At 56.0% G+C, this 26,752-nt stretch overlaps 2 protein-coding genes across 6 annotated transcripts; both read right to left on the minus strand.

The window, feature by feature from the left end:
• Positions 1-309: 309 nt before the first annotated feature.
• On the minus strand, positions 310-8,625 carry SCAMP4 (secretory carrier membrane protein 4). Of its 5 annotated transcripts, none has more exons than XM_085211722.1 (8): positions 8,496-8,625; positions 7,278-7,334; positions 7,054-7,107; positions 5,677-5,805; positions 4,157-4,313; positions 3,517-3,618; positions 3,211-3,328; positions 310-3,080 (listed from the first exon to the last, which is right to left on the minus strand). In XM_085211722.1, exons 3-8 carry the CDS (start codon positions 7,058-7,060, stop codon positions 2,904-2,906), a joined length of 690 nt encoding a protein of 229 aa, XP_085067848.1. In that variant the 5' UTR covers positions 7,061-7,107; positions 7,278-7,334; positions 8,496-8,625; the 3' UTR covers positions 310-2,903. The 5 variants fall into 5 exon arrangements, with proteins under 5 accessions (XP_085067848.1, XP_085067847.1, XP_085067849.1 ...); XM_085211721.1 differs by having other exon boundaries at positions 7,054-7,110; XM_085211723.1 differs by having other exon boundaries at positions 7,054-7,110; positions 7,278-7,337; positions 8,496-8,517.
• Positions 8,626-9,883: 1,258 nt separating this feature from the next.
• On the minus strand, positions 9,884-23,995 carry LOC100548218 (nuclear receptor ROR-beta-like). Its single transcript, XM_085211732.1, has 10 exons — positions 23,829-23,995; positions 18,270-18,355; positions 18,040-18,181; positions 17,075-17,488; positions 16,371-16,492; positions 15,304-15,436; positions 14,096-14,203; positions 13,110-13,220; positions 12,702-12,814; positions 9,884-11,964 (listed from the first exon to the last, which is right to left on the minus strand). The coding sequence occupies exons 1-10, from the start codon at positions 23,833-23,835 to the stop codon at positions 11,803-11,805; spliced, it is 1,398 nt and encodes a 465-aa protein (XP_085067858.1). The 5' UTR covers positions 23,836-23,995; the 3' UTR covers positions 9,884-11,802.
• Between the last annotated feature and the right edge of the window lie 2,757 nt (positions 23,996-26,752).

The following is a 26,752-nucleotide window of genomic DNA, read 5'->3' on the forward strand; positions in this document are numbered from 1 at the left end:
AGCCCCACAATGGTCTGCGCTGCTCAGGAAGTGCCAGGAAGGAAGGTTTGACCCCATTTATCACCTGCACCTCTCCTAAGCTGGAAAATGAGGACAGTGGTAACGTTATTATAAAACACTTGCCAGCCAACTGTCCCACTGATCGCCAGCAAGGGGATGAGCTTCGTCCATAAATGTGTGGCTCTTTTAAGGGGAGGAAAAAAAATAAAAATTGGTGGGAGACTTTGGAAAGAAAATCTCGTTTTTGCCATTTCCCTCTGCCAGACAGCTCAGGTTCCCTGGGAACAGACACAGCCCTGACACAGCCAGTTCGAGAAGAGCACAGGATGAGCTTTTATTGTCTTGTGATCAAAACACAAACAGAAAGCAGAGCCCTGCAAGTGACACAAAACATCACACACACAGACACGAGCAAAACCAGGAGCTGGGTCCGGGTTAACGGTGTGAAGAGATCGAATGTAAACATTAAAAACCATAGAGGAGCCCGAAGAATTAAGCCATGGCAGTTCAGGCAGCACTGAGTTGACTTGCTGGAATTCGGGTTTCTGGGATTGAAAAGGATGGAAGGGGGGAAATGTGTTTTGAGATGGCAGCTCCCATCCGCGGAGCTTCGCTTAAGCTCTTTAGAAATCTCAGGCAGTGTTTGCTCATGACTTAGCAATCATTTTGGTAACGACGGTTGTGATTTTAGTGTCTGCCTCCAACCAGTTTGGTTTGAAGCTCTGAAGTATCCCCTTCTCTGCATCGAGCAGGTTGGAAATGCAAGGATGGGCGCTTCGAAAGACCCCCAGATTCTCCAAAGGAAAAAAGAGAAGTACAGAGTCTCTTGGCAATGCTTCTCCTCACGGTTCTTTTATCACTCTCTGATGGCAAGCGACATAGAAGGCTTAAAATCACACTTGACACATGACAAAGGCACCTAAAAGCTTGGCAACGCGACCAGGTCGTATTCTATTATGAAGGCTTCAAGCATTTGTAGTTACAAACACACTGCACGCTTGCGAGAAGAAAACACCCTTGTGTTCAGCACCTGAAACATCCCCGAGGGCTGGTGCTGCAGCTGGGGTCAGTGCTGCTCGTAAACCAAGGTCAGAGGAGGCTCTGCCCTCCCACTGATGTTTGCTGTTGCTTTGGCCCTAACAACAAAGGTGTTGTGTAGACTCCAAGCTGTACTTTGCTGAGTGTTTACGGAATGACGCGGGAAAAGTGAATGGAGCGAAGGGGAAGTTTTGCAGAGGGGAAGGGGGAACAAAGATTTCTCCTTCATGAACTAACATTGTTAGTTAAGGCACATGTAGAAACGGTTTTCAAAAGATCACTTGCAAATCAGTTCCTCCTAGCTGGGGCAGCCTCCCTGTCCAGGAGCCAGGATTGCTTTCCAGTTACTCAGAGAGAACGGGGAGCGACTCATGCTGTGGCATCCCCTAGAGCTGGGCAGGCCATGGGGCCAAGCCAAACCTCCAGACCTGGCTCATGTGGCCCTGCACAGGACCAGCCGTCAGAGCTGAAGATGCTTAACGCTCACTCCCTTCAGAAATATTGGGAACTGACCTCCCAGACAGAGAGAGTTCCCAGCAGGGTGCTGGGGGAAAAGGGAAAGCACAGCCTTTGCTGCTCGGGTCGCTGCAGGACACAGGGAATGGGATGGCTCAGGCTCCAGCCGTCCTGCTGGACGTGCACGAGATGAAGGTGGGCAATGAGATAAATCAGTGCTAGCTCTCAGGGGTACACATCTTCCCGACAGCTTTATCCTCTTTTGCTGATTACTGGGGAAAGGCAAGAAGCTCTGCTCGTACCTGGAAGGAAGTGCTGCTGGATACAGAGGTGCCAGCTCTGCATTGCTGACATCAGCTACTGAGCTTCCCTTGGTCAGTCAGACAGCTCACTGCACGATGGTGTTGGATTTTAACTAACATTGATAGAAGGCAGAATTAAATCTATCCATTGTAATGGAATTGCTCCCAAACCACCCTGGGCCCCAGCGTTGAGAGAACACAGCTGGAGCCCAGAACCCAGGACAAGGGATGTCAGTCAGGCACGTGTAGGGTCAGCATGGAAATCCTGGTGTGGGACTGGGATGGCACAGAGATCTCACACTGCCTGCCTGTAAGAGGACGAGCATCCCCAGGCTCAAAGCCCAATGCCAGTTGGCTTTCCCATAACTTCTAGTGGGCTTCTGGTGAGCACTCATAAATGAGATGAATCTGCACCTCTGCAGCATACAGATCCAGCTAAAGCTTTTGGAAATGGGGAAAGCAGGACTTTTATCCTAAGAGCAGTTCTAGCCACGGAAATGGGGACTCTTCTTCATTTCTGAGCAACACTCACCCACAGTGAGCACTGCCTTATGAAGGAATCTTCACCAGAGAGCTGCAGATTGCACAGACACCTTCAGATCAGCAGTACCCAAGAAATCAGGTGTTACATTTCCCGTGGAGTGAAAAATTCCACATTACTCATCCAGGAAAGCCAACACCGGTTGGTACTCTTGCTCAGATTGTGGCTGTTCCAAAGGACAGACAGCTCGGAGGTGTGTGGAGAAGCAGGAGAGCAACGCTGGCAGTGCTCACATTGCAGGGAGCTCAGCCACAATCACGAGGAGCCCTCGAGCAAAGGGCGGTGAGCAGTGGGTTCCTCAGTCTGCAACGAGGCAAATGCTGGAGCAGCACAAGGGAAAAACCTTCCGCTATTCTGATCCAGCCGTGCGGAGCTCTTGGCGTGCCATAGCAGACAGCACACATCTTCTGCAGCAACGAGGAGACAAAAAAAAAAACCAAACAACCCAACAACAAAACCCCACGAAGAGCGGAGTGTATGGAGGGGAATGCAAATGATCTTTTCAGATAACGAGAAAAGGAGCAAAAATAAGGAGAGAATCCAGGCAGCGTGCAGCCTGGGGCTGCCTAAGGCCATTGGTTTCCCGAGGGGTAGTTGGGCACGGTGGGGTACTCGGGCAGGCTGTTCCCTGCAAAGTTGTTGTACTGGGCCTCTCTGCTGGGGGGGTTCCTCCATGCACCGCTGTGCCACTCATCCTGAGCCTTCTGGAAGCTCCCGCCGGCCCCTCGGTAGATTTTGTGCACCTGAAGGATGGGCAAAAGGCCCCAATTAACATCCATTAACGCTGCAGAAAGCAGCGGGTGCTGCGCTGAGCGCTGGCTGTGCCACACACCCGCAGACATCGCACGGCACGGCGAAACCCGAAGCTCTTACCCTCAAAATGCAGACCAGCATCGCCACCGCCGACGTCGTGAACATAATGGCAGGGAACAGCATGAACACAGCAGCTGCCACGTTGGTGCTGAAGAACGTGATGGCTGCCAACCAGCCACTGCAAGGAAGGGAAAGGAGAACACCATTAGAGCAGCTTCTCAGCTCCTGGAAACTGAGAGAGCAAGGAGGACAGTGCAGAGCTCAGCGCTGCTCTGTATCTCCCCAGGACCCCAGAGCTGGCTTGCCAGCACTCCCGCTGTCCCCCTGCAGGTTGTGTTGTGGCCCCTGGGAGGAGGCTGTCCTTACCACGCTCCCCATCCGGAGAAACCCACTGCCTGCAGGACGGTGAGGATGAACTGCATGCCGAAGACGAAGAAGAAGGTCATGAAGTTAAAGGAGCTGTCTGACCTGCGAGGGAAGAGAGATGTCAGGGGGACGGTGAGCTCAGACTCAGAGCTCAAACCTTGAGCTGGAGTGGGTTCAGTATAGGTCTGGACTCAGAGATCAAACCCACCACTGAGTTGGAGTGGGTGAGGGTTCATGTTTGGGTTCGGGTTAGGGCTCAGAGCTCAAACCTCAAGCTGGAGTGGCTTAGGGTTTGGGTTTAGGTTCAGGTTAGGGGTCAGATCCCAAACACCTGAGCTGGAGTAAGGTCTTCTGGTGACCAAAGGGTGCCACCAGCCATGTCACCTCCACTCTGAGCCTCTCTCTGCATTCGTATATATTTTTAACATGCATCCACCCCTGTGAGCAGACTGTGCCTCACCGCCCCTATTGTACAGAACTTCCTTATACCCAGCCTAAATCTCCCCTCTCTTACTCTGAACTCATCTCCCCTTGTCCTGTCACGGGATGATCTCCAAGTTCCCCTCCAACCTGAGCCATCCTGTGATTAATCTCTCTCCCAAAGGAAGAAGAAAGTGAACCCTCCTGGGTTCCCACATACCGAAAAGCTTTGTACACCGGTCGGAACCAGCAGATGTAGCTGCAGGGGCTGAAGAGGATCAGCCAGAGGATGGCCAAGCCAAAGTTGACACCGTAGCCACCTCCAATCCACCATGCCAGGCAAGCAATGATGTTCACGACCAGCGTGATGCAGTAAACTGCAAAAAGAGCACAGGAAAGAGCATGAACTGGTGCCATTTCACGTGGCAGAACAGTCAGACACCTGGCATAACAACAGGGATGGTCTGTGCTAAGTGGGAAATCTGCACCCACTCCAAAGGGAAACAGCTTTCTGCTGTGAGCTGTGGGGCAGCAGCACAGGGACAGCCACCTGCAGGGGATGCACTGAACAGGGGGATGAGGATCCCTTCTGGGGCTGCCAAGGGATGGAGAAAACAGCACAAGGCTCAGCCCAGTGCTGCTATGAGCAAGGCTCAACCCTTGTTGGTAGCAAAACCCCTTTGTGAAAGAGGAGAGCTGCGGGTCCTGTGCTCTCTGGGGCTGCCCAGGAGCTGTCAGACACCAGCACAGCACCTTCCAGGCTCTCCCTGTGTTTCCTGCAGCCTCTGAGGAAACCTGGGCTCCTAAGTGCTGCCTTGAGTGAGGGAACAGCAGACTGCAACCAGGCTGAGAACACAGAGACATGCAGGTGGCTCAAAGGCCCTTTCACACCCCCAGTTCTGCCCCTCGGATAGAGAAACAGCTGCCAGCAGACCCCAGAGGGCACCAGTGCTGTGCTCAATAGCTGAGCATGTCCATTCTGCACTCAGCAGCCCAGAATGTCTTCCTCACAGCTACTATTTTTAATTTCCATTACTACTCTGCTCATGCACACGTGGGAGGTGTAGGTAATTTCTCCAGCAAGAAAGATTTCCTTTAAATGAGGCCTCGCTGGGGATTTATGTGCAAGGGTTACAGGAAAAATGTCAGTTAATATGAGTCTTCATCCCTGGAGACACCTGAGGTCAGAGGATGAGGCTCTGAGCACCCAGTGGAGCTGTGGGGTCCCTGCTCAGTGCAGGAGTAGGACCAGACAACCCTTAGAGCTCCATTCCAACTCAACCCATCCTGAGATTCTGTGACCTCAATAATCATCCACTGAACCACTGAGTGGTTGGGATGGGAGGGTTCTTAGAGGTCAAATGTGGAAAGGCTGGGATGGAAGGGAAGGGGTCCTGACAGGTTAACCATGGAGTGGTTGGAGTGGGAGGGTCCCTACAAGTCAAACATGGAGTGGTTGGGCTGGGAGGGTGCTTGGAGGTCAACTGTGGAAAGGTTGAGGTGGGAGGGTCCTTACAGGTCAACAGTTGGGTTCCAAGGGTCCTTAGAGGCCAACCATGGAGTGATGGGGGTGGAAGAGTCCTTACAGGTCATCCTTAGAGCCATGAGACCTCAGAAATGGTTGAGGTTGAAGGGACTTTGTCCCTGCTTGGCACAGGAGTGGGACTGGATGGTCTTTCAGGGCCCCCTTCCAACTCAACCACACACCCACAACCAGGGCAGCTTCCTTATCCAACGTACAGATCCAGACGTGGTAGATCCTCTTCACCAGGGACTGGTAATCGATGGGGATCTCATCCCCAAAGTTCTGGTAGAAGCAGGGCTTCAGGGGGATGAATTTGGGGAGCGGTGGGAAGTTATTCACCTTTTCTACAACACAGAAACACAGCAGATGAGCTGAATGTTGGGATGTTCTTGTAAGTGGGACATCCTCTGCACCTTCCCAGCATGCATCCCACTCTCAGCACAAGGATAATTAAAAACAAAAAAACAAAGAAAAACCCTCCTCAAAAATGAGTGTCCCAAAAGAGAAATCCCAAAGATCCCAAAGGAGGGGGTCCCATCATGGGAATCCCAAAGAAGGGGGTCCCAAAGAAGGAGTCCCAAAGGAGAGCGTCTGAAAGAGGGGGGTCCAAAGAAGGAATCCCAAAGAGGGAACCCCAAAGAAGGGAGTCCCAAAGGAGGGGTTTCCAATGAAAGAAGGGAGCCCCGAAGCAGTTTGCCCTTGGAAAGCATCTCTCTAACTGGGATTTGGCACTCAGATGGCTCCAGCTCAGTGCAGGCATGCTGTGGGGGAGGATTCTGTTGTTAAGACATTCAGGGACGCACCCCTTTCTTCCCAAAATGGGTCTTTAGGCAACACAAAGCCCTGCCAGCGAACAAAAAGCAGAAGCTTTGCACTCAGACACCACAAATCAACACACGCTGACGGGAAGAGATACAGAAAAACTCATCTTGGAGACAAATTACATTTCAATATCAACTAATTAAACGCCCCAACCCCTGTATGAAAGCTGCTGTCAGCTTGCAGGCAGGGCTGCCGGTGTGTGCATGGATGCAGCCCCTGCACCTTGGGGAGCACTGCTGATTAAAGTTTGATTGCAGGCCAGTGCGACTAATTGCATCTCATCTCCTTCTGCCCCAGTAAACAGCATTGGAGCCAACCAGGGGGAGAGATGAGGAATGTGCTGGGAAAAGCTCCAAATGGCACAGAAGAGGAAATGTCTGAGCAGGGGCTGTCAGTGCGAGAGTTCCCTTCCCCAGCTGCTGTCTGTGTGAGCGGACACTGCAGGAGCTGCGTGTAACTGTATGGGGAGTGCCCAGAGCTGCACTGCATCTGGGAGCTTTTAAAGCTGGCGTGAGTCACCTCGCTGCAATTAAGCTGCATTAAGAGGGAGAGCACAGGCAGGATGCTGCGAGGGGGAATTAAAGCCTTTATCGCCACAGCTGAGACCTCAGGACAGCAGGACGCAGCATGGGGAACACAGCAGTGGGGGAAAGGAGAGGAAGGAGCTGCAGAGCTTTGGGGGTCACTATGAGGTATTGCACCGATGGGCTCCAGCTGCAGCAGCGTGCTGAGAAATGGGATCTGGAAGCTGTGCAGTGAGGGGTCCTTACCTGCCATGGTGGTTCAGGGCGTTGCTGGGCCACAGCAGCCAGACAGCAGCAGATCTGCTGAGAAGCAGAAGCAAAGAAGGGCTGAGGCAGCACATGTGGGCAACAGCACGCAGAGAGCAGCGCTGCCAGCACGGCCCAGAGTGCTGCAACCTGCAGGAGTGCTCCCAGTGCCCCCCGACCCACCCAGAGCATCCCCACCCCCCCCCAGCAAAGCACCCACTCACCTCTCAGTGCCTCATTGGGGCTGGGATGGTACCTGGCTCCCTGCAGAGGATGCCCAGCTGCTGGGACAAAGCAGGCAGAGTTAATTGCAAAGCAAAGCACTGCTCCAAAGGTGGGTGGGTGGGTCAGGGTGTGTGGGGGGGGGAGCTTTGCAGCGCTGCAATTATTTAGGGAAGGCTGCAATGCATTTCCTACGGATTGGCTGAACCCAGCTCAGCCCTGGGAAGGCATGGCAGCATAGTGTGCTCCTCCTGCACACAGATGGGGAATCCTTGCACTGCTGTGTCAGTGAACAGGGACAGGATCAACCCCAACCGCTCCAGAGGTCTGATGGCTCTGAGGATGATTTGCAAGGACCTTCTCACCCAACCTCTCCATAGTTGACCTCTAAGGACCCTCCCACCCCAAGCGGTTCAGCATTGACCTGCAAGGACTCTCCACCCCAATCACTCCACCACTGATCTGTAAGGATCCTCCCACCCCCAACCTCTCCACCACTGACCTGCAAGGACCCTCCCACCCAACCTCTCTATAATCGACCTGTAAAGACCCTCCACCCCAAACACTCCACCATTGACCAGCAAGGACCCTTCCACCCCAACCACTCCACCACTGATCTGTAAGGACCCTCTCACCCAACCATTCCATAGTTGACCTCCCACCCCAAGCAGTTCAGCATTGACCTGCAAGGACTCTCCACCCCAACCACTCCACCACTGATCTGTAAGGATCCTCTCACCCCCAACCTCTCCACCATTGACCTGCAAGGACCCTCCCCCCCAACCACTCCCCCACTGATCTGTAAGGATCCTCCCCCCCAACCTCTCCACCACTGACCTGCAAGGACCCTCCCACCCCAACGTCTCTATAGTCGACCTGTAAAGACCCCCTTACCCCAACCACTTCACCATTGACCTGCAAGGACCCTCTCACCCCAACCTTTCCACCATTGACCTCTAAGGACCCCCTTACCCAAACACTCCATAGTTGACCTGCAAGGACCCTTCCACCCCAACCACTCCACCACTGATCTGTAAGGACCCTCTCACCCAACCACTCCATAGTTGACCTCCCACCCCAACCTCTCCATAGTTGACCTGCAAGGACCCTCCACCCCAACCTCTCCACCACTGACCTGCAAGGACCCTCCCCCCCCAGCACCCCGCTGTTCTCTCAGGGCCCCACGTGCCCCGAACGGATCACCGCAGCCCCGCACGCACCGCCGCCCGCTCCGCTCCGCTCAGCGCCGCTCCCCCGCTCCCCCGCGCCGCGGGGTTCGATGGGAAAGAGAGTCCCAAACCGCAGCGCGGCCGCAGCGCCCCCCGCGCTTCGGACTACAGCTCCCAGAGTGCATCGCGGCGGCGCCCCGCCGCACATCACGTGACGGTGCGGGCTGACTGCACTACGGGGAGCGGAGAGGGACATAATTATGGGAGAGGTGGAGGACTGAAATCCGTCGCAGCCGAAGGCGACGTTTGCCACCACGTGGCAGCCCTCAGTCATGTCGTCGGCGTTGGAGGGGTGGTGGCCCCAAAATATCAGAGAAGGCCTAGCTTTCCAGAGGGACCTCAAAATAAGTCCAAAAAAAACAGTATCTCTGTTAAAATAAGAAACAATTTGGGAGGCTGCTGCTTCAGAGGCAGCCGTGGACCCCACGTGTCCCCACAGCAGTGTCATGGGGCTGCCAGAACCCAATGGGGAGCTCAGCCCCACACACATCTGAGGGTCAGGTTCCATGGGTCCAGTGCCGTGGAGTGAGGTTCTATGGGTCAGACACTGGGGTCAGGTTCTATGGGTCAGGTGCTGTGGTTCAGATCTTATGGGTCTGTTGCTAGGGGTCAGGTTCTATGGGTCAGATCCTGTAGGGTGAGGTTCTGTGGGTCGGGTCCTGTGGGTTCAGATTTTATGAGTCAGGTTCTATGGGTCAGGTCCTGCGGGTTCAGGTTTTGTGAGTCAGGTTCTATGGGTCAGGTCCTGTGGGATCAGGAGCTGTGAGGTCAGGTACTGTGGTGTTAGGTCCTGTAAGTCAGGTCCTATGAGTCCTGTGCTGTGGGTCAGGCGCTGTGGGTCAGGTTGTATGGGTAAGATGCTGGGGGGTCCGGTTCTGTGGGTCAGGTGCTATGGGATCAAGTTCTATTGATCAAGTTCTATGGGTCAGATGCTGTAGATCAGGTTGTATGGAGTCAGGTTCTATGGGGTCCAGCACTGTGGTTCAGGTTCTATGGGTCAGGTGCTGGGGGTGAGGTTGTGGGTCAGGTTCTGTGGGTCAGGTTCTATGGGTCAGGCACTGTGGGAACACAAGTAGGAAGGGAATATTTGAGCCCCACGCCTGCAGAGATCCCTCTGCCCCACTGAACAGGCACTACTGGGGACACTGGGCTACCAGTCTGGGTGGGTGCTGGAGGTTATGGGGCGAATGCAGCAGTGGGTTCCATGCATGGAAACCCGCTCAGCACCACTGGGGTCACACTCACTGCTCCCCACATTGTTCCCATGCAGCCCCACACGTTCCCCTCCACACAGCGCTCTCCATCCATCTCATCTTTATTTGACATTATGAAAAAAGTCCGACAAAGTCCTTAAATAAACACTTCTCCGCTCCTACGGCTGCGTGGGCCCAAAGAGGTTTTATTCATCATTTTCTTTTCTTTAAAAAAATAGAAATTCCCATCGGACAGAACATCCCACGCATGTCCCCTAAACTGCAGTGGGTTCCCATCGGGGTCACCAGCACCCATGGGTGCAGAGCCGGGACACGGAACGCGGGATCTCCCATTCCTTCCATTCATTCATAGAGCTTAAAATAAGATAAAAGCAATCGGAGCTTCGTCGAGAGCATTCTCTTTGCACCGACATTCACAGGAATAGATATAATTTATGTTTGATCTGTTTTATACACAGTGTGGGGGGACGCGGGCAGATGAACGCATCCACGTGGAACGGAGCGCACATGGAGAGCGCAGCCCCATGGGGCTGGAGGGGGGTGAGAGAGAGGGGTGAGGGTTAGGGGGAAGGGGGAAGGGGGAAAAGGGTTGGGGATAAGGGTAAAAGGGTTAGGGGGTACGGTAAGGGGGTAGGGATAAGGGTAAGGGGGGTAGGGGTTATGGGTAAGAGGGTTAGGGGGCAGGGGTTAGGGGTAGGAAAAGAAGAAGAGGGTTAGGGAGTAGGAAAAGAGGAAGAGGGTTAGGGCATAAGGTAAGGGGGTAAGGGGTAGGTGGTAAGAGGTAAGGGTAAGAGGGTTAGGGGGTTAGGGGTAGGGGGTAGGGCATGGGTAAGGGGTTAAGGGGTAGGGTCATGGGTAGGAATTAGGGGCAGGGTTAAGAGTTAGGGGTTAAGGGATAGGAGTAGGGGGTAGAGGTAAGAATTAGGTTTATAGGTTAGGGGTTACGGTTAGGGTTAAGTTTAGGGGTGGGGGTTAGGAGTCAGGGTTATGGGTTGGGTTTAAGAGTTAGAGGTTAGGGTTAAGAGTTAGGGGTTAGGATTAGGGGGTAGGGTTCTGGGTTCTGGGTCATAGGTTAGGGGTAGGGATTAGGGTTAGAGGTAGGGTTAAGGGGTAAGGGGTAGGGGTAGGGTTAAGGTTCCGGCGCTCCATTCCCATCCCTTTTGACACGTACCACCAAGACCCCTGGGTTTGGCTTTGGGATGGCAGCACTACAGGGCCCCAAACCCCTCCTTGTGAAAATCCGCTCCATCCCTTCCAATAAATAACTCAATGAGTCCGTTCCTATAAAGAGAACTGAAAAGTGCAGGTTCCCGTGCTGGGCAGTTGAATTATTGGTATTCAATACTTCCACTCTTCCCATATGGACTCCTCTCGCTCAGAACCCCAAATCTCTCCCACGAGGGTTCATCCTTCCCCAATTTAAGGTGCTTTCATGGTTTCTTTGCCGATGAAATGAAGACGGCGACGCTGACGTTGACAAATCCCAAAGATGAAAAAGGCAATTCTGACTCTTCCCTTCTTGTCGACCTTCAGGATCCGGGAGGGCAGGAAACACGTGCGGCACACCCCCGGTTGGCACTCAGCACTGGGACGCTCAATGGGTTCTACCAACACCGGGGGCAGAATTGGGGCTGACGGACCCACAGATGCTCCCATGAGTTCGGACACAACTCTACAAACCACATGGCTGCGAAACCCCACATTTCTCCAAATCCCATCGCCTTCCTGGCGACTCTTCCATGACCAGGTTCGGTCCGTGTCCCTCCCTATGAGTTCTGCTAATGGGGAGCACGGACCCACACCTCTCTGGTTCCTCTCCCCCGGATCCGTGCACCGCGGGACGAGTTGGTGCCCCACACCTCCAGGAGCATCTCCTCTCCCAAGTGGAGATTTCACATTCATTTCACGGGTATGGCAAAGTCCTTTTGCTTTTCCTTCAAAGGTGCTTTACATTCAAGAGCTATTGCAATCCACAACCCCGCTGTCTTGGGTTTGGTTACGCGATTTAAATGGACGGCCCCAAACCTCAGCGTTCAGTCTGTCTCCGGATTTGGGGCCGGGGAGGGGGCTGGCAGCTCCCAGCCTTAGCTCTCCCGTGGGTCGCTGTACTGCAGCTCCGAGTTGAAGACCTCCTTATAGAGGGGTGGGAAGTTCATGGCCGTCTCTGGGTGCAGGAGACGGAAAAATTCCAGTTTGTCCAAGTGCAGGTTGCAAATGGTCTTCATCAGGGGCAGCTTGGAGACCATCTGCAGGGAAAGGAGGAGCAGTGAGCGCACGCTCCCAATCATTGACCATAGAGTCATTGAATGATTGGGTTGGGAAGGACCCTAAAGATCACAGAATCACAGAATGGTTGGGTTGGAAGAGTCCTCAGAGATGGTAGAGCCATAGAACCGTAGAATGGGTTGGGAGGGGTCTCATAAATCATACAGCTGTAGGATGGTTGAGTTGGAAGGGACCCTAAAGGTGACAGAACCACGGGATGAATTGGTTGGAAGGGACATTGGGTTGGGAAGGACCCTAAAGATCACAGAATCACAGAATGGTTGGGTTGGAAGAGTCCTCAGAGATGGTAGAACCATAGAACCGTAGAATGGGTTGGGAGGGGTCTCATAGATCATACAGCTGTAGGATGGTTGAGTTGGAAGGGACCCTAAAGGTGACAGAATCACGGGATGAATTGGTTAGAAGGGACATTGGGTTGGAAGGGATCTTAAAGGACATGGGGCCATAGGGTGGTTGTGTCGGAGGGGACCCATAAGATCACAGAACCATAAAATCACAGCACGGTTGGGCTGGAAGGGGCCTTAAAGACCCCCAGCCCCATCCCTGCCATGGGCTGTCTGCCCCCCATCAGCCCAGGCTGCCCAGGATCCATCCAGAGATGGGGCACCCACAGCTTTCTGGGCACTCCACACGCTGCCCATCCCCATCCCTTGGTTCTTTGGGTTTTCCCCCAGCCGGGCTCCCGCAGCGCTGCTACCTTTGAGAGCTTGTCCTCGGCGGAGTGTTTCTTCTGGATCTCGTGCTGTAGGGCCATGTAGATCTTGTCCTGGAGCTTCTGCACCTTCTTGGACTCCGTCAGCCACGGGCGGTCTGCGGGGATGGCCAGGTCAGTGCCATGGGTACAGCCCCACCCCACGCACTACAGGTGCCCACTGCTCTTCCCACCACCCTTCCAGCTCCTTGGGGTGGCTTTGGGGACATGGGACAACCCCGCACCACCCTCAACCCTGCCACTGGGACAAAGCTCTTCCACCCACCGCCATTCAGATGTGTTTGTTGTACATGTTTTCCCCAACCGCCTTTCCCCCCAAAATTACAAATCATTTGGGATTTAAGGGTCTACGCCCCTAAGCTTTGCCCCAGACCCCCCTGTGTCCCCACACACCCGGGGAGAGCAGCACAGCGGCAGTGAACAGGGCGAGCTCCTCATCTGACAGCTGCAGGCGGCACAGGGTCCTCCCCAGCTCGAAGACGGCGCTGATGAGGTCATCGCACCCTACAGGGGGACAGGGGGACATCACGGCTCCATGGGGCCCCCAACCCACGTCCCACCCCAATGGCCCCAAAAGCTTTTGGAGATGGGTAAAGGGGTCCCCTGTGTGGAGCATCTTTGGGCTTGGGGTGGAAGATGGGTCCTGATCACAATGGGGTCAACCAGATCCCAATAGGAGGTTGGGGTGGAATATGGGTGCCAACCATGATGAGGTCAACCAGATCCCAATAGAAGATTGGGGTTGGGGTGGAACGTGGGTTCTGATCACAATGGGTCAACCAGATCCCAATAGAAGGCTGGGGGAGGGATGGAATATGTGTCCCGATCACAATTGGGCCAATCTGATCCAAACAGAAGGTTGAGATTGGGGTGGAACATGGGTCCCAACCACGATGAGGTCAACCTGATTCCAACAAATGGTTGGGGTTGGGTTGGGATGGAACATGGGTCCGGACCACAGTGGGGTCAACCAGATCCCAACAGATTGTTGGGGTTGGGGTAGAGCACGTGTCCTGACCACAATCGGGCCAACCTGCTCCTAACAAATGGTTGGGGTTGGGATGGAACATGGGTCCAGACCACAGTGGGGTCAACCAGATCCCAACAGATTGTTGGGGTTGGGGTAGAGCACATGTCCTGACCACAATCGGGCCAACCTGCTCCTAACAAATGGTTGGGGTTGGGATGGAACATGGGTCCTGACCACAGTGGGGTCAACCCAATCCCAACAGAAGGTTGGCATTAAGGTTGGACGGATGATCCCGGAGTTCTTTTCCAGCCATAGGGACGGATCCTTAGGGATCCCAGCTATGGGGCATGCCCCATCCAGGCATCAAAAGGAGGAGGGTGCCCCAAAGAGGCCCCGAAGCGGATCTCACCGAGCGCCTTGAACATCTGCACGCCACCAAACTTCCCCTCGAAGAGCACGGTGTTGTTCAGGGGGTTGAAGGCGCGGATCATGCGGAGCAGGAGAACCTCGAGGCAACCTGGCACAGGCAGAGGGACAGCAGGCGAGGGAGGGGAGGGCAGGGGGTTCCATCATCCCACAACCAAATGGAAGAGAGAGAAAAGCCCCCCGTGCGAGTTTGGGGTCCAGATTGTTCATTCCCAAGAGCACAGTGGTTAGATAGATCCAATATGGGTTTGGGGTTTATTCCAATAGGTCCCATTTGGGTTTGGGTCTGAATTTTGGGTTTATTTCAACAGATCCCATTTGGGTTTGGGTTTGGGGTTTATTCCAATAGATCCCATTTGGGTTTGGATTTGGGGTTTATTCCGATAGATCCCATTTGAGTTTGGATTTGGGGTTTATTCCAATTAATTCCATTTGGATATGGGTTTTGGGTTAATTCTGATAGATCCCATTTGGGCTTGGAGTTCATTCCAAGGCATCTCATTTGGGTTTGGGTTTGGGATTTATTCCAACAGATCTCATTTGGGTATGGGTTTTGGGTTTATTCCAACAGATCCCATTTGGGTTTGGGTCTGAATTTTGGGTGAATTCCAACAGATCCCATTTGGGCTTCTTTGGGTTTATTCCCACAGATCCCATTTGAGTTTGGGTTTTGGACTTATTCCCATAGATCCCATTTGAGTTTGGGTTTTGGACTTATTCCCATAGATCCCATTTGAGTTTGGGTTTTGGACTTATTCCCATGGATCCCATTTAAGTTTGAGGTTTATTCCCATAGATCCCATTTGAGTTTGAGGTTTATTCCCATGGATCCCATTTAAGTTTGAGGTTTATTCCCACGGATCCCATTTGAGTTTGAGGTTTATTCCCATAGATCCCATTTGAGTTTGGGTTTTGGACTTATTCCCATAGATCCCATTTGAGTTTGAGGTTTATTCCCATAGATCCCATTTGAGTTTGGGTTTTGGACTTATTCCCATAGATCCCATTTGAGTTTGAGGTTTATTCCCATAGATCCCATTTGAGTTCGGGTTTGGGGTTTATTCCCATAGCTCCCATTTGGGTTTGCTTTTGTTTTTTGTTGTTGTTGTTGTTGTTTGGCTTTCAGTTGTGACCCCAATATTTCACCAAAGGGAAATCTCTGCTTGGGGTGGCTCTGGGGACGGCCCTTACCGGCTTTGAGGAGGATGATCTGGTCGTTCTGGCAGAGCTCCATGAAGCCATCGATGCGCTTGGCGAACTCCACCACGTACTGGATGGCATTGGAGATGTGCAGCGAGCACTGCTGCCACATGGCCTCACAGCTCTGCGGGGTCAGCAGGGACAGCCCTTAGGGCTCACTGGCACCTGGGGCATTCCCACCGCCCACCTCCCACCTCCCCGTTGATCCCAACCCATGATCCACCCCTATGGCTCTAAAAGGCTTTGGAGATGGGCAAAGGGGTCCTTGCGTGGAGTACCGCTGGGCTTGGGTTGGGATGAAACATGGGTCCCAATCATAATGGGGTCAACCAGATCCCAACAGAAGTTTGGGTTTGGGGTGGAACATGGGTCCTGACCACGCTGGGATCAATCCGATCCCAACAGAAGTTTGGGGTTGGGATGAAACATGGGTCCCAATCATAATGGGGTCAACCAGATCCCAACAGAAGTTTGGGTTTGGGGTGGAACATGGGTCCTGACCACGCTGTGATCAATCCGATCCCAACAGAAGTTTGGGGTTGGGATGAAACATGGGTCCCAATCATAATGGGGTCAACCAGATCCCAACAGAAGTTTGGGTTTGGGGTGGAACATGGGTCCTGACCACGCTGGGATCAATCTGATCCCAACAGAAATTTGGGGCTGGGGTAGAACTTGGGTCCTGACCACAATGGGATCAATCTGATCCCGACAGAAGTTTGGGGTTGGGATGGAACATGGGTCCTGACCACACCGGGATCAATCAGATCCCAACAGAAATTTGGGGCTGGGGTGGAACATGGATCCTGACCACAGTGGGGTCAACCAGATCCCAAGAGGAGCAGAAATGTGCTGTGTATTAAGAACAATATCCAAAAGAGTGGTGATGCATTGGAACTGGAGGAGGCGGTGATGGGGTCACCGTCCCTGGAGCTGTTCTGAACTGCGAAGATGAGGGGCACGACCAGTGGGCACGGCGGGATGCTTTGAGGTTGGACTTGGGGGTCTGAGAGTTCTTTTCCAACTGGATGATTCCATGATCCTATGATGGATCTCACCTTGCTCTGCAGGGCACGGACCTCCTCCGGGGAGTAGAGGCTCCAGGCCAGGTGCTTCAGCTCCTCTGCTGTGTACTGGCAGGTCTCCAGGTGCGACTTGACCACGTTTTGGGCGATCCGGTCTGCAAAGCGGTGGGGGATAGAATATGGGGGAATGGTTCAAAGTGGAAGAGGGGAAATTTAGGTCAGATGTGAAGGGGAAATTCTGTGCTCTATAGAGGTGATGCCCTGGCACTGCTTGGAGCTGTGGGTGCCCCATCCCTGGGGGTCTCCACGGGGCCCTGGGCAGCCTGAGCTGCTGAGGGGCACCCAACCCATGGCAGGGCTTTGGGATCCCTTCCAACCCAACCATCTTACAGTACTGTGATCTTTAGGGTCTCTTCCAACCAACTCATTCCATGCTTCTATGATCTTTAGAGTCCTTTCCATCCCAACCACTCTATCATTTTAGAAATCTTTATGACCCCTCCCACCCCAACCATCTTACAGTACTGTGATCTTTAGGGTCTCTTCCAACCAACTCATTCCGTGCTTCTATGATCTTTAGAGTCCTTTCCATCCCAACCATTCTATCATTTTAGAATCTTTATGACCCCTCCCATCCCAACCATCCCATTGTTCTATGATCCTTACGGACCCCTCCAACCCAATCGTTCCACAGTTCTGTGACCTTTAAGGACTCTTCCAATCAACTGGTCCCTCACCAATCTCAAGGACGGAGATGTCCCCAGCCAGCTGGCTGCCCTCCAGTGCACCATGTGCAAACAGGGCTGGCTCCAGCATCAGCTCATAGATGGATTCCTGTTTGATGAGCGTGGCGTCGGCCACATCCAGGCTGGACTGATCAGGTGAGGGCTGAGCCGAGGCCAGCAGGTCGAGGTTGTAGTAGGTGCTGCTGCCATCAGGAGTGAGGGGGAAGTCGAAGAGGAGCCCATCAGACAGCGTGGAGATGTCATCCAGGTCTGAGAGGCCACTGCTGACACTGGTGGTGTAGATGCGGCTCAGGGGTTCGGGCTCATCCTTGGGGCCACCGCTCTGCTCCTGTCTCTGCTGGTGCTTCTGTACCTCGGCGTAGAGGCTGTCCCGCTGCTTCTTGGACATGCGGCCAAACTTCACCGCTGCAGGGGGTGGAAAACACAACGGTGTCGTGGAGTCAGCACAGTGGGGTTGACCAACCCTCTGTTGGCCCATTGATGTGGGTTTGTAATGGGATTCTGTGCCCTCTATTGGCCATTGATGGGGTTCTGTGCCCTCTATCGGCCCACTGATGAGGATCCGTGCCGTCTGTTGGCTATCGATGGGTTCTGTAAACTCTTTTGGCCACTGATGAGTTCTGTGCCCTCTGTTGGCCCATTGATGTGGATCTGTGCCCTCTGTTGGCCCATTGATGGGGTTCTGTGCCCTCTGTTGGCCACTGAAGGGGTTCTGTGAACTCTTTTGGTCATTAATGGGGTTCTGTGCCCTCTATTGGCCATCGATACGGCTCTGTGATGGGGTTCTCTGCCCTCTATCAGCCCACGCACCATTGGAGCACCTCCTTCCTCGACCCAACCCAAACAGAATCCACTGAAACTTTCCCCATTAAAAAAAAAAAAAAAAAAAAAAAAACAACCCCAAACCCACATATTTCTCCCCATTTCAAGGTGCCCCATGCTCTGTGGCAGCTCACCATCACGGGACATGCCCAGTGCCAAGCATTTCTGCAGACGGCAGTGCTGGCAGCGGTTGCGGTTGGTGCGGTCGATCAGGCAGTTCCTCTGCCGTGAGCAGGAATAGCTGGCATTGTTCTGCTGGCTCCGCCGGAAAAAACCCTACAAGGGACAGCAGTGGGGTTGGGAAGGTGGGATGGCAGCATCCCTGTGGGATGGCAGCACCCACCCGGCCCCGCACTGCGCTCACCTTGCAGCCTTCGCAGGTGATGACGCCGTAGTGGATCCCCGAGGACTTGTCCCCGCAGATCTTGCAGGGGATCACCTCGATTTGGGCTGTGGCAAAAGGGAAAAATGCAGTGTGAGGGAAACGAGGAGACCGCCCGTCCCCATTTGGCGATGGATGGGGAAACTGAGGCACGGCCGTGCTGCCCAACAGCTGCACTGCCCACAGCTCACCCCTTGCTGCATCATCTGTGGGAACGCTATGCCAGGACCCCCAAAAAGGCCACTGTGGAGCACAGGAATTGAGCAGAAAACCCTTTTAAGACTTTTTTAGCACAGCTCAACCACGCACCAGCCCTCCCCGAACGCAGTTTTGGGATGGTGCCCCTCATTTCTCGCTTGCTTATGGGGCCGGGAGCACTGCGGACCCCGTGCACAGGGTGAGACCCCATCCTTGCCCCCACCCCACTGCCGGTGCCCCCCACCCGCACCCCCCAGCCCCAATATAGCAATGCTCAGCTCAAGGTCCCCCAGCAAATCCGCTTCCCTCCCGCTTCTGCTTCGCTGGCACTGAGCTGCTAATAGGCTTCGTCCTCGTGTTCCAGCTGCCCCAGATCCGGCCCGGTGCTGTCCCCCCCACCCCCCCATAGCACTGGTACGTGCCTCCCAGCATCGCTGCACTGCTAATCCCCCCCTTCCCCCCAGGGGTTCTGTGCAGCCGCCGCCGCGCCAAAATAAACCCTGCGGCCAGATTATGGGCACTGAAAATCCCCACGGTCTGTGCAAATCCCCGGTGTGGGTAAGTCCCTGCTGCCTTCCTCTGCCCTCCCAGACATCACCCCCGGGGTCCTCTGCAAGGTTTGGGATGGGGTTCTGTGCCCTCTATTGGCCCATTGCAAACCCAACTCAGTGTGCGCTGAACCCCACCCTGAACCCCCATCAAAGGGCCAAGAAACAGCAGCTGGGAGATCAAGATGGGGTGCTGTGCCCTCCGTTGGCCCATTGATGGGTTCTGAACCCTTTATCAGCCCACTGTTGGGGTTCTCTGCCCCCTGTTGACCCACTGTTGGGGGTTCTGAGCCCTTCATTGGCCCACTGATGGGGTTCTGTGCAATCCATTGGCCCACTGATGGGGGTTCAGGATGGGCTTCTGTGCCCCCTATTGGCCCATCACAAATCCAACTCAATGGACGCTGAACCCCATTCCGAACTCCCAGCAATGGGCCAAGAAGCAGTGGTTGGGGGATCAAGATGGGGTGCTGTGCCTTCTATTGGCCCATATATGGGTTTCTGAGCCTTCTACTGGCCCATTGTTGGGTTCTGTGCCCCCTGTTGGCCCATATATCGGGTTCTGAGTCCTCTATTGACCCACTGATGAGGTTCAGTGCACTCCACCGGCCCACTGATGGAGGTTCAGGATGGGGTTCTGTGCCCTCTATTGGCCCATCACAAACCCAACTCAGTGAACCCCATCCTGAACCCAAGAAACAGCGGCTGGAGGATCAACTGAGCCCCCTATTGACCCACTGATTGGGTTCTGAGCCCTCTACTGACCCACTGATGGGGATTCGAGATGGGGCTCTGTGCCCCCTATTGGCCCATCATAAACCCAACTCAATGGGCCAATAGGGGGCACAGAGCCCCATCCCGAACCCCCATCAGTGGGCCAATGGATTGCACAAAACCCCATCAGTGGGCCAATGAAGGGCTCAGAACCCCCAACAGTGGGTCAATAGGGGGCAGAGAACCATCAGGTGGCCATCAGTGGGCCAACAAGCAGTGGCTGGGGGATTGAGATGGAGCGCTGTGCCCTCCATTGACCCACTGATGTGGGTTTGGGGTGGGGTTCTGTGCCCCCTGTTGCCCCACTGATGGGGTTTTGAGCCCTCCATTCGCCTCCCTTCAGTCCCCATTGCAGCCACACAGCATCACCCACTTCAGCCAACACACCGCGACGGCAACCAACGTTCAACCATTCCAAGACAACCCCAAATCCCCCTCCTGCTGCAGCGTGTGCCCCAAACCCACACAAACCACAGGGACTCCATCCCACCCCAGCACCCATCGGCATCACTGGGGGGATGGAGGTGGTGCCACCCCCGGCAGGAAGCGGGGTTCGTTATGCAAGGTTAATTGCAGCCGCCGGGTGATGCATCCTCCGCCCGCAGCCGATACCCAGCCTGGTGATTGCAGCACTGGGGAAGCTCACTCCAATCCCTACCAAATCCTGACCCGAGAGCTGAGAAATGCCCCCTCCACACAACCCAGCACCTTTTTTTTGGGGGGGGTCTGTAGGGGCTGAGATGCTCCGAAGCTCAGCAGCACCTCCTGACCCCCCATCCCCCAACCCGCCCTACAGGAGAAACCAAGGCGATCAATCGGGAGCCACTCCGAGCTCTTAATTGGGAATGCTGCTAATTACAGCGCCAGCACCTGACCCGTAGCTGAGACGTCAGCCCCAAATAACTGACGTGGGGGTGCAGCCGTAAGTGCGGCGTGGTGGCAATTAAGTGTCAGAACAGCTTTTAATTGCTGCTCTGTTTGTAACCCTGCCTGAATCACCGCTGCCCGCCTCCCTCGTGCCTCAGTTTCCCCATTGGGGCAGTGCCAATCCCAGCACCGTATGAGCACCGTGCCGGGGTGGAAAAGACTTTTTTTAGTGGGAGAAGAAACAAACTCTTCACCTACCCAGGAAGCAAAACTGAGCTAAATAAGAGGAAAAAAAGAAGAATGAAGAAGGGGGAAAAAAAAAAAAGGGTTAAAACGACCGATCCCCATCCCGCAATTAAATTGTCCCGGCGCAGTGTTTGCTCTCCTCCCACTGTAAATATTCGTTGCCCAATTGTGGGCCCGCTGCCACTGCTGTCCATTATGTAAGGGCACCGTCCGGCCGTCGGGCTCGGCTGCATGGTGGCAATCGGCCCCACGTCCGTCTGTCCATCCGCCGAGCCCACGCCGTCCTCCTGTCCCACTGACACACTTTCTGTTCTGCACGCTTGTGTAACGCCGCAGCCGCTGCCCCCTCTGTGGGATGGGCTCTGTCGTGTCCCCACGGCGCTGTCACCCTTCACTATGGGGACTTTGGGGACCCCCGGTGTGTGGCCACAGTGGGTCTGTGCGCCCTGCCACGGCACGGGGACCCCGTCCCCCCTCATAGAGACCCCCACCCCTTGTCTGTATTTCCCCACTGTGGGCTCAGGAGGGGACGTGGGGATGTGGGGAACCCCAGAGCAATGCATCCCCCCATCCCCATTGCATCCCTGGTGTCCACGGGCCAGGAGAGCTGAGCTCCCTCCCTAATTACCCATGATTGCATTTAGGGATGGCAGCCTCGGGCGAGAGCGGAGGGAAAAATAAATAAAAGGGATTTATTGCCGGCACAAACAGAGCACAAGGCTGCACCTCAGGGGTCCCCCCCCAAAAAAAACCCCTATAAATGCATGCTGTGGGTAACCCAGCACGGGACAGGGAGCTGTGCAAAGTGCGGGGTCACCGGTACAGGCAGATCCACTCCATTGGGGTGTTACATAAGGCGGGGTTGGGGGTGATGCTGGGGGGCCCTGAGGGATGCTGTGAGGTTTCCTGTGAGGTGGTGGGGTCCCGCATGGGGCCAGCTTGCGTTTTGGGGTGTGCACAGTGCTGTGGTGGCAGCCGGTTTGGTGCTGAGTGCCCGGCCCTGCAGTGCAGCCCTTTGCACTTTGGAGCTGCGGGCAGCGGCACATGAGGGCACAGGGTGGGGATAATGGGGCTGGGGAGGGGAGTAATGGGGCTGGGGTGAAAGTAACGGGGCTGGGGAGGAGGGCAATGGAGGTGGGGAATGGGGTAATGCGGCTGGGGAGGGCAGGTTGGGGTAATGGAGCAGGGGTGGAAGTAATGGGGCTGGGGAGAAAGGGGGTAATGGGGCTGGGGAAGGTCCCCTGTAGCCCCACAGCCAGCTGAGGGGGGGTTTAACACCGTAGGGTTAAATAAAGGCACTCTCATAAACAGGGTGAGATTTACATCCCAGCAGTTTTCAGAACAGCCCACTGCAGCGATGCTGTGGGGTCACCCCGCTGCCTCATGGACCCCTTCCTGCTGCACCAGGCTTCCCCCAGCCCGCTGAGGGGGCCCAGGGACCCCCATCCCCTTCACCTCTCAGTTTGCTGCACCGTTTCAACGGGGTCCTGGGGATAAAACCTTTGGGACGACGCGTGCTGCTCAACCCCGTTGCACAAATTAAGACTGCAGTGCTGCTAACCCCATCCCCAAAGGATCCCAGTCCTACAGGACATCGCCCAGCCACCATCCCCATCCAGACAGCATCACCCCAACCCCATCACACCCCACTGGATGCCACCTATACTTTATTTTTGGGTGACAGTAGGACTGTCACCCCGACCCCATCGCACCAGACCCCATTGGGTACCGTTGCCTTTTACCCACACCGTGTTCTCAGGTGACGTCGGGCACTGTCACCCCATCGCATCAGACCCCATTGGGTACCACCATCCTTCACCCACGCCACATTTTCAGGCGACGATGGGCTCTGTCGGCCCGACCCCATGGCACCGGGCCCCATCGGGTGCCGCCGTCCTTTGCCCATACGGGCACGCACTGCCGGGCGGGCAGGGAGGCTCCTCCTCCGCCCTCACTGATTTCCCAATGACAGATCTGGGTCACTGGGACAACTCGGAGAGGCGGCCGAGCCCCGCACGCTCCCAGCCACGCCGTTTGCAAAAACAAGGGCTGAAAACCCTATAGGATTATACAAGGGGAAGGATCCGGAGAGGGAAGAGCGGAGGAGCTGTCAGGAATGGGGCAGAACGGCGATTTCGGGGGGAGAAAACGGAGATTGAGTCCATCGGGTACGAATCCGAGGGGATCCCGATGGGGAAAAAACTCTCAGTGGGGAGAATGGGGGGAGCGGGGCAGCGTCGGGGGGTCGGCGTTTAATGAGGGCTTTTAATTGGGGTGGGGGGGGGGGTGGAGGGGCGAAAGGAATAAAACGCAATGAAAGAAAGGAAAAAGTTGAATCCCGCTGTTAATGACCCCCTCTGTTAATGACCCCCGCGCCGGCGCTGCGGTTAATGAGGTGGGAGCGCTAATGAAGGTGAAGGATCGCCCCGTCCCGCTACGCAGAAGGGAAAGGAGCGCAGGAACGGGGCCGTTCGTAGCAGCGGTTCCACGGGGACAAATCACTGCGCGAGGAAACCGAGCAGACCCCCAATCCCGGCCCGATACCACCGCCTTACGGCCGCCCCGCTGCCACCGCGGACCCCCGGCTGTCCCCGTGGCCGCCCGGCAGCGGAGCGGCATATTGCCGGCAGATTAACGGGCTTTGCTGCGGGGAGAGCTTAAGGGCAGCTCTGTGCCGCCGTCGGGCAAAACAAGCACGAACCGAACTGCGGAGCGGTGCCGTCCCCTCATCCCCACATCCCCACATCCCGCATCCCCGCATCCCCGCATCCCACATCCATCCCCACATCCCCCCCACCCCGCACCCCGTTCGTTCCCCCGCTCCCCGATGCTCCAACACCGCCTTCCCCCGACGTGTTCCTCCCTGGGACCCCCGGTTCTCCCCTTTACCCCCCGTCCCCGTTCTCACCTCGCATCGTTCCGGCGGCGCTCAGTACGGAGCCGGGCGGCTCATGGGGCACCGGGCGGCACCGGGCGGCTCCGCACCTCCACCCGCCCCTCCGCACCGCTGACCCACTTCTGCCCGAACATGCGGCCGTTCACATGACGAACCCGCGCGGCTCCGCCCCGACAAATCGGTTTCGCTCCAAGCTCCGCCCGTCGCCCTTCCTCCTCCTCCTCCTCCTCCTCCTCCTCCTCTCCCTCCCGCCGTGCGCTGCTCGGGGCTGCGCGTCGGGCGCTGCATGTTGGGCACTGCATGTTTGGAGCTGCGTATTGGGGGCTGCACGTGAAGCACTGCGCATTGGGCACTGCACACTGTGCAATGCACATTGAGAGCTGCACACTGAGCACTGCACATTGAGAGCTGCACATTGAGAGCTGCACATTGGGAGCTGCACACTGGGAGCTGCACACTGGGAGCTGCACACTGAGCACTGCACATAGGGAGCTGCACACTGGACACTGCACACTGGGAGCTGCACACTGAGCACTGCACGCCAGGCACTGAGCTCTGCTGCCCACAGGAGGGCCGTCCCATCGCGACTCTCCCAGGCACGGGGACAGGAGCGTGTCCTGCTGAGTCACAGCACCTTCGTCCCATTCCCTGCACGGCCCCATTCAGCACAGGGATGCATCTCCAGGCAGCGGCCCCACGGTGGGAGCTGGCAGAGCCTCAGCCCCAAAAACGGGATGGGTGAACCACAGCCCCTCATGGGGACAGCGATGGGCACAGGAATGGGAGAACCCTGATCCCAAATAGGGACAATGATAGGGACAGAAATCGGGGGAACCCTGGCCCCAAATGGGGACAGTGATGGGGACACAGAGATTGTGGTACCCTGGCACCAGATGGGGACAATGATGGGCACAGGAATGGGAGAACCCTAACCCTAACCCTGATCCCAAATGGGGATACCGATGGGGACACAGAGATGGTGGTACCCTGAACCCAAAAGGGGACAGTGATGGGGACAGGGCTGGGCCTCCCTACAGCTGCCTCAGTTTCCCCTTGCTGAGCAGTGGCCAGCTCTCCCCCAGGCTGAGCACACAGCACAGGGACGAAGCTGCCCACCCCATAGCATCTCATGCCCCCATCCCACACCTCTCCCTTTGCATAAGGCACTGTGGGGCGCTGACTCACGCAGGGAACGTGCCCAGCACCGTCAGGATGTGGCCCACTCCAAAACTGAGCCGTGGGGAGGTGAAGGGGCACAGCAGCAGGGCTGGGTCAGCTCGGTGTGGGTCTTCGTGTGGGGCTGAGCCCCAGGGCCGTGGTGAGGGCTGCAGGCACGGGGGGGGGGGGGGATGTCAGCTCTACTCTCATGGGTGCGGCACAAGGAGAGCAAACAGGGATTAGGGATTTGGGTGGTGTCATCCCGAATTCCTGCATGCCAGAGGGAGTTTGGGGCAGAGCCCAGAGGAGGAGACACCGCTTTGGGTGCTGCTGCCATCACACCCGTGCGGATCTGCTGCTCCATGGGGGGTCCAGCACTGCCATCCCCAGGGCATGGGGGAGGAAGAGGTGCTGGGGAGGTTCGGTGCCCTTCAGCACTGTAGTGCTGGGGCAAAGGGAGGGGACAGCTGCTCCATTGGGAACAAAGTCACCCTGTGAGCCCAAGTGGGGTTCGGCCAAGGCCAGGACTTGGTCATCGGGTTGTTTAAAGTCTGCCAAATCCAGAGGGCATCTGTGGGGTCCTGGGGTGAAATGGGTGACATGGGTCCCACCCTGCACCAGGGGAGCAGCATCCCTCTGCCTGGCCGAGATGGACATGGCACAACCAGGGGGAACACGGCACATCAGATGGGACATGGCACATCCAGGAGGGGCACAGCACAGCCTCTGCCCCCAGCAGTGCCCACTCCAACTCGGATCCCCAGGGCTGAAGGTGCCGCGTGGCTGCAGCATTGCTCACTGCAGGCGTGGTGTGCACTTGTGCAACCCAGTAGTTTTGGGTTGCGCCGGGCACCGGGGCAGATTTTTGCTCTCGCTCCACCAACAGCTGTCACACCAGCAGGGCAGCCACGTGCTGCAGGCATCGCTCTGGACCTCAGTTTCCCCACCTGTGATGGAGCTGACGATGGTGACCTCGTTAGGGCAGCACCCTAATGAGGGTGATCTTGCGGGGCGGCTTGGTGCCGGCACAGAGGGATGCGATGTGAGTGGGGTGTGCTGGAAGCGGAGCACTGGGGCTGCCTGTCACCCCGTGTCCCATCCGTGTGCCCAACCAGGCGGGAGGAGGAAGGAGGGAAGCGGAGCAATGAGAGCAGCGAAGCCACCGCCATCACTGCAATCACATCAGGCAGCAGCAATGGAGCGGCGCGAGGTGCCACCGCTGTCACCCGGTACGGGGGAGGGACACAGGGATGGGGTGGTGGGGGAGAACCGGGGGGTGGGAGGTCTGGGGATGTGGCACTCTGCAGCTGGGAGGGCACAACAGTGCTGCATGTGTGACGCTGGTGGTGGTTGGTGTCACCTCCACCTCGCTGGCAGTGCCACCTCCGTGCTCGTGGTACCGTGCCCATGTCACCTCTGCACACAGTAGGTCCCCAGCTCACTGCCACCATCCCCAGGACTCGAGCGTCTCCATTTGGGACCGGAGTTCCCCCATCCCTGTCCCCACTGCTGTCCCCCTTTGGGGTTGGGGCCAGCGTGGCCAGCTGTAACCAGACCCCCGGGCAGCCCTGACCTGCTCACGTAACGCCCTCTGCTTATGCAATGCCTCACAGCACTGCTAGAAGGGACATCCAACACCGCTGCAATTACCCAGCCCTTCATCAGCCGCAACCAGGCTAATTAGATCGAGAACCACTGGTGGGCTGGGGAAGGAGCGGCCAGCCCCCCGTGCACCCTATGGGTATCCCCGTGCAATTAACACCCACCGAACCCTCATT

The sequence above is a fragment of the Meleagris gallopavo genome, chromosome 30 (genome assembly GCF_905368555.1).
Source record: "Meleagris gallopavo chromosome 30, MGAL_WU_HG_1.1, whole genome shotgun sequence".
NCBI classification, from domain to species: domain Eukaryota; kingdom Metazoa; phylum Chordata; class Aves; order Galliformes; family Phasianidae; genus Meleagris; species Meleagris gallopavo.

Excerpts from the sequence above, each read along its gene's own strand:
- SCAMP4 (XM_085211722.1), bottom strand. Across the intron at positions 3,619-4,156 it reads CCGGTGTACAAAGCTTTTCG|GTCAGACAGCTCCTTTAACT; the intron begins GTATGTGGGAAC and ends CTTCCCTCGCAG. Across the intron at positions 3,081-3,210 it reads TGCTGGTCTGCATTTTGAGG|GTGCACAAAATCTACCGAGG; the intron begins GTAAGAGCTTCG and ends CCCATCCTTCAG.
- LOC100548218 (XM_085211732.1), bottom strand. Across the intron at positions 16,493-17,074 it reads CATCTCCGTCCTTGAGATTG|ACCGGATCGCCCAAAACGTG; the intron begins GTGAGGGACCAG and ends ACCGCTTTGCAG. Across the intron at positions 15,437-16,370 it reads TCCGTGCCCTGCAGAGCAAG|AGCTGTGAGGCCATGTGGCA; the intron begins GTGAGATCCATC and ends CTGACCCCGCAG.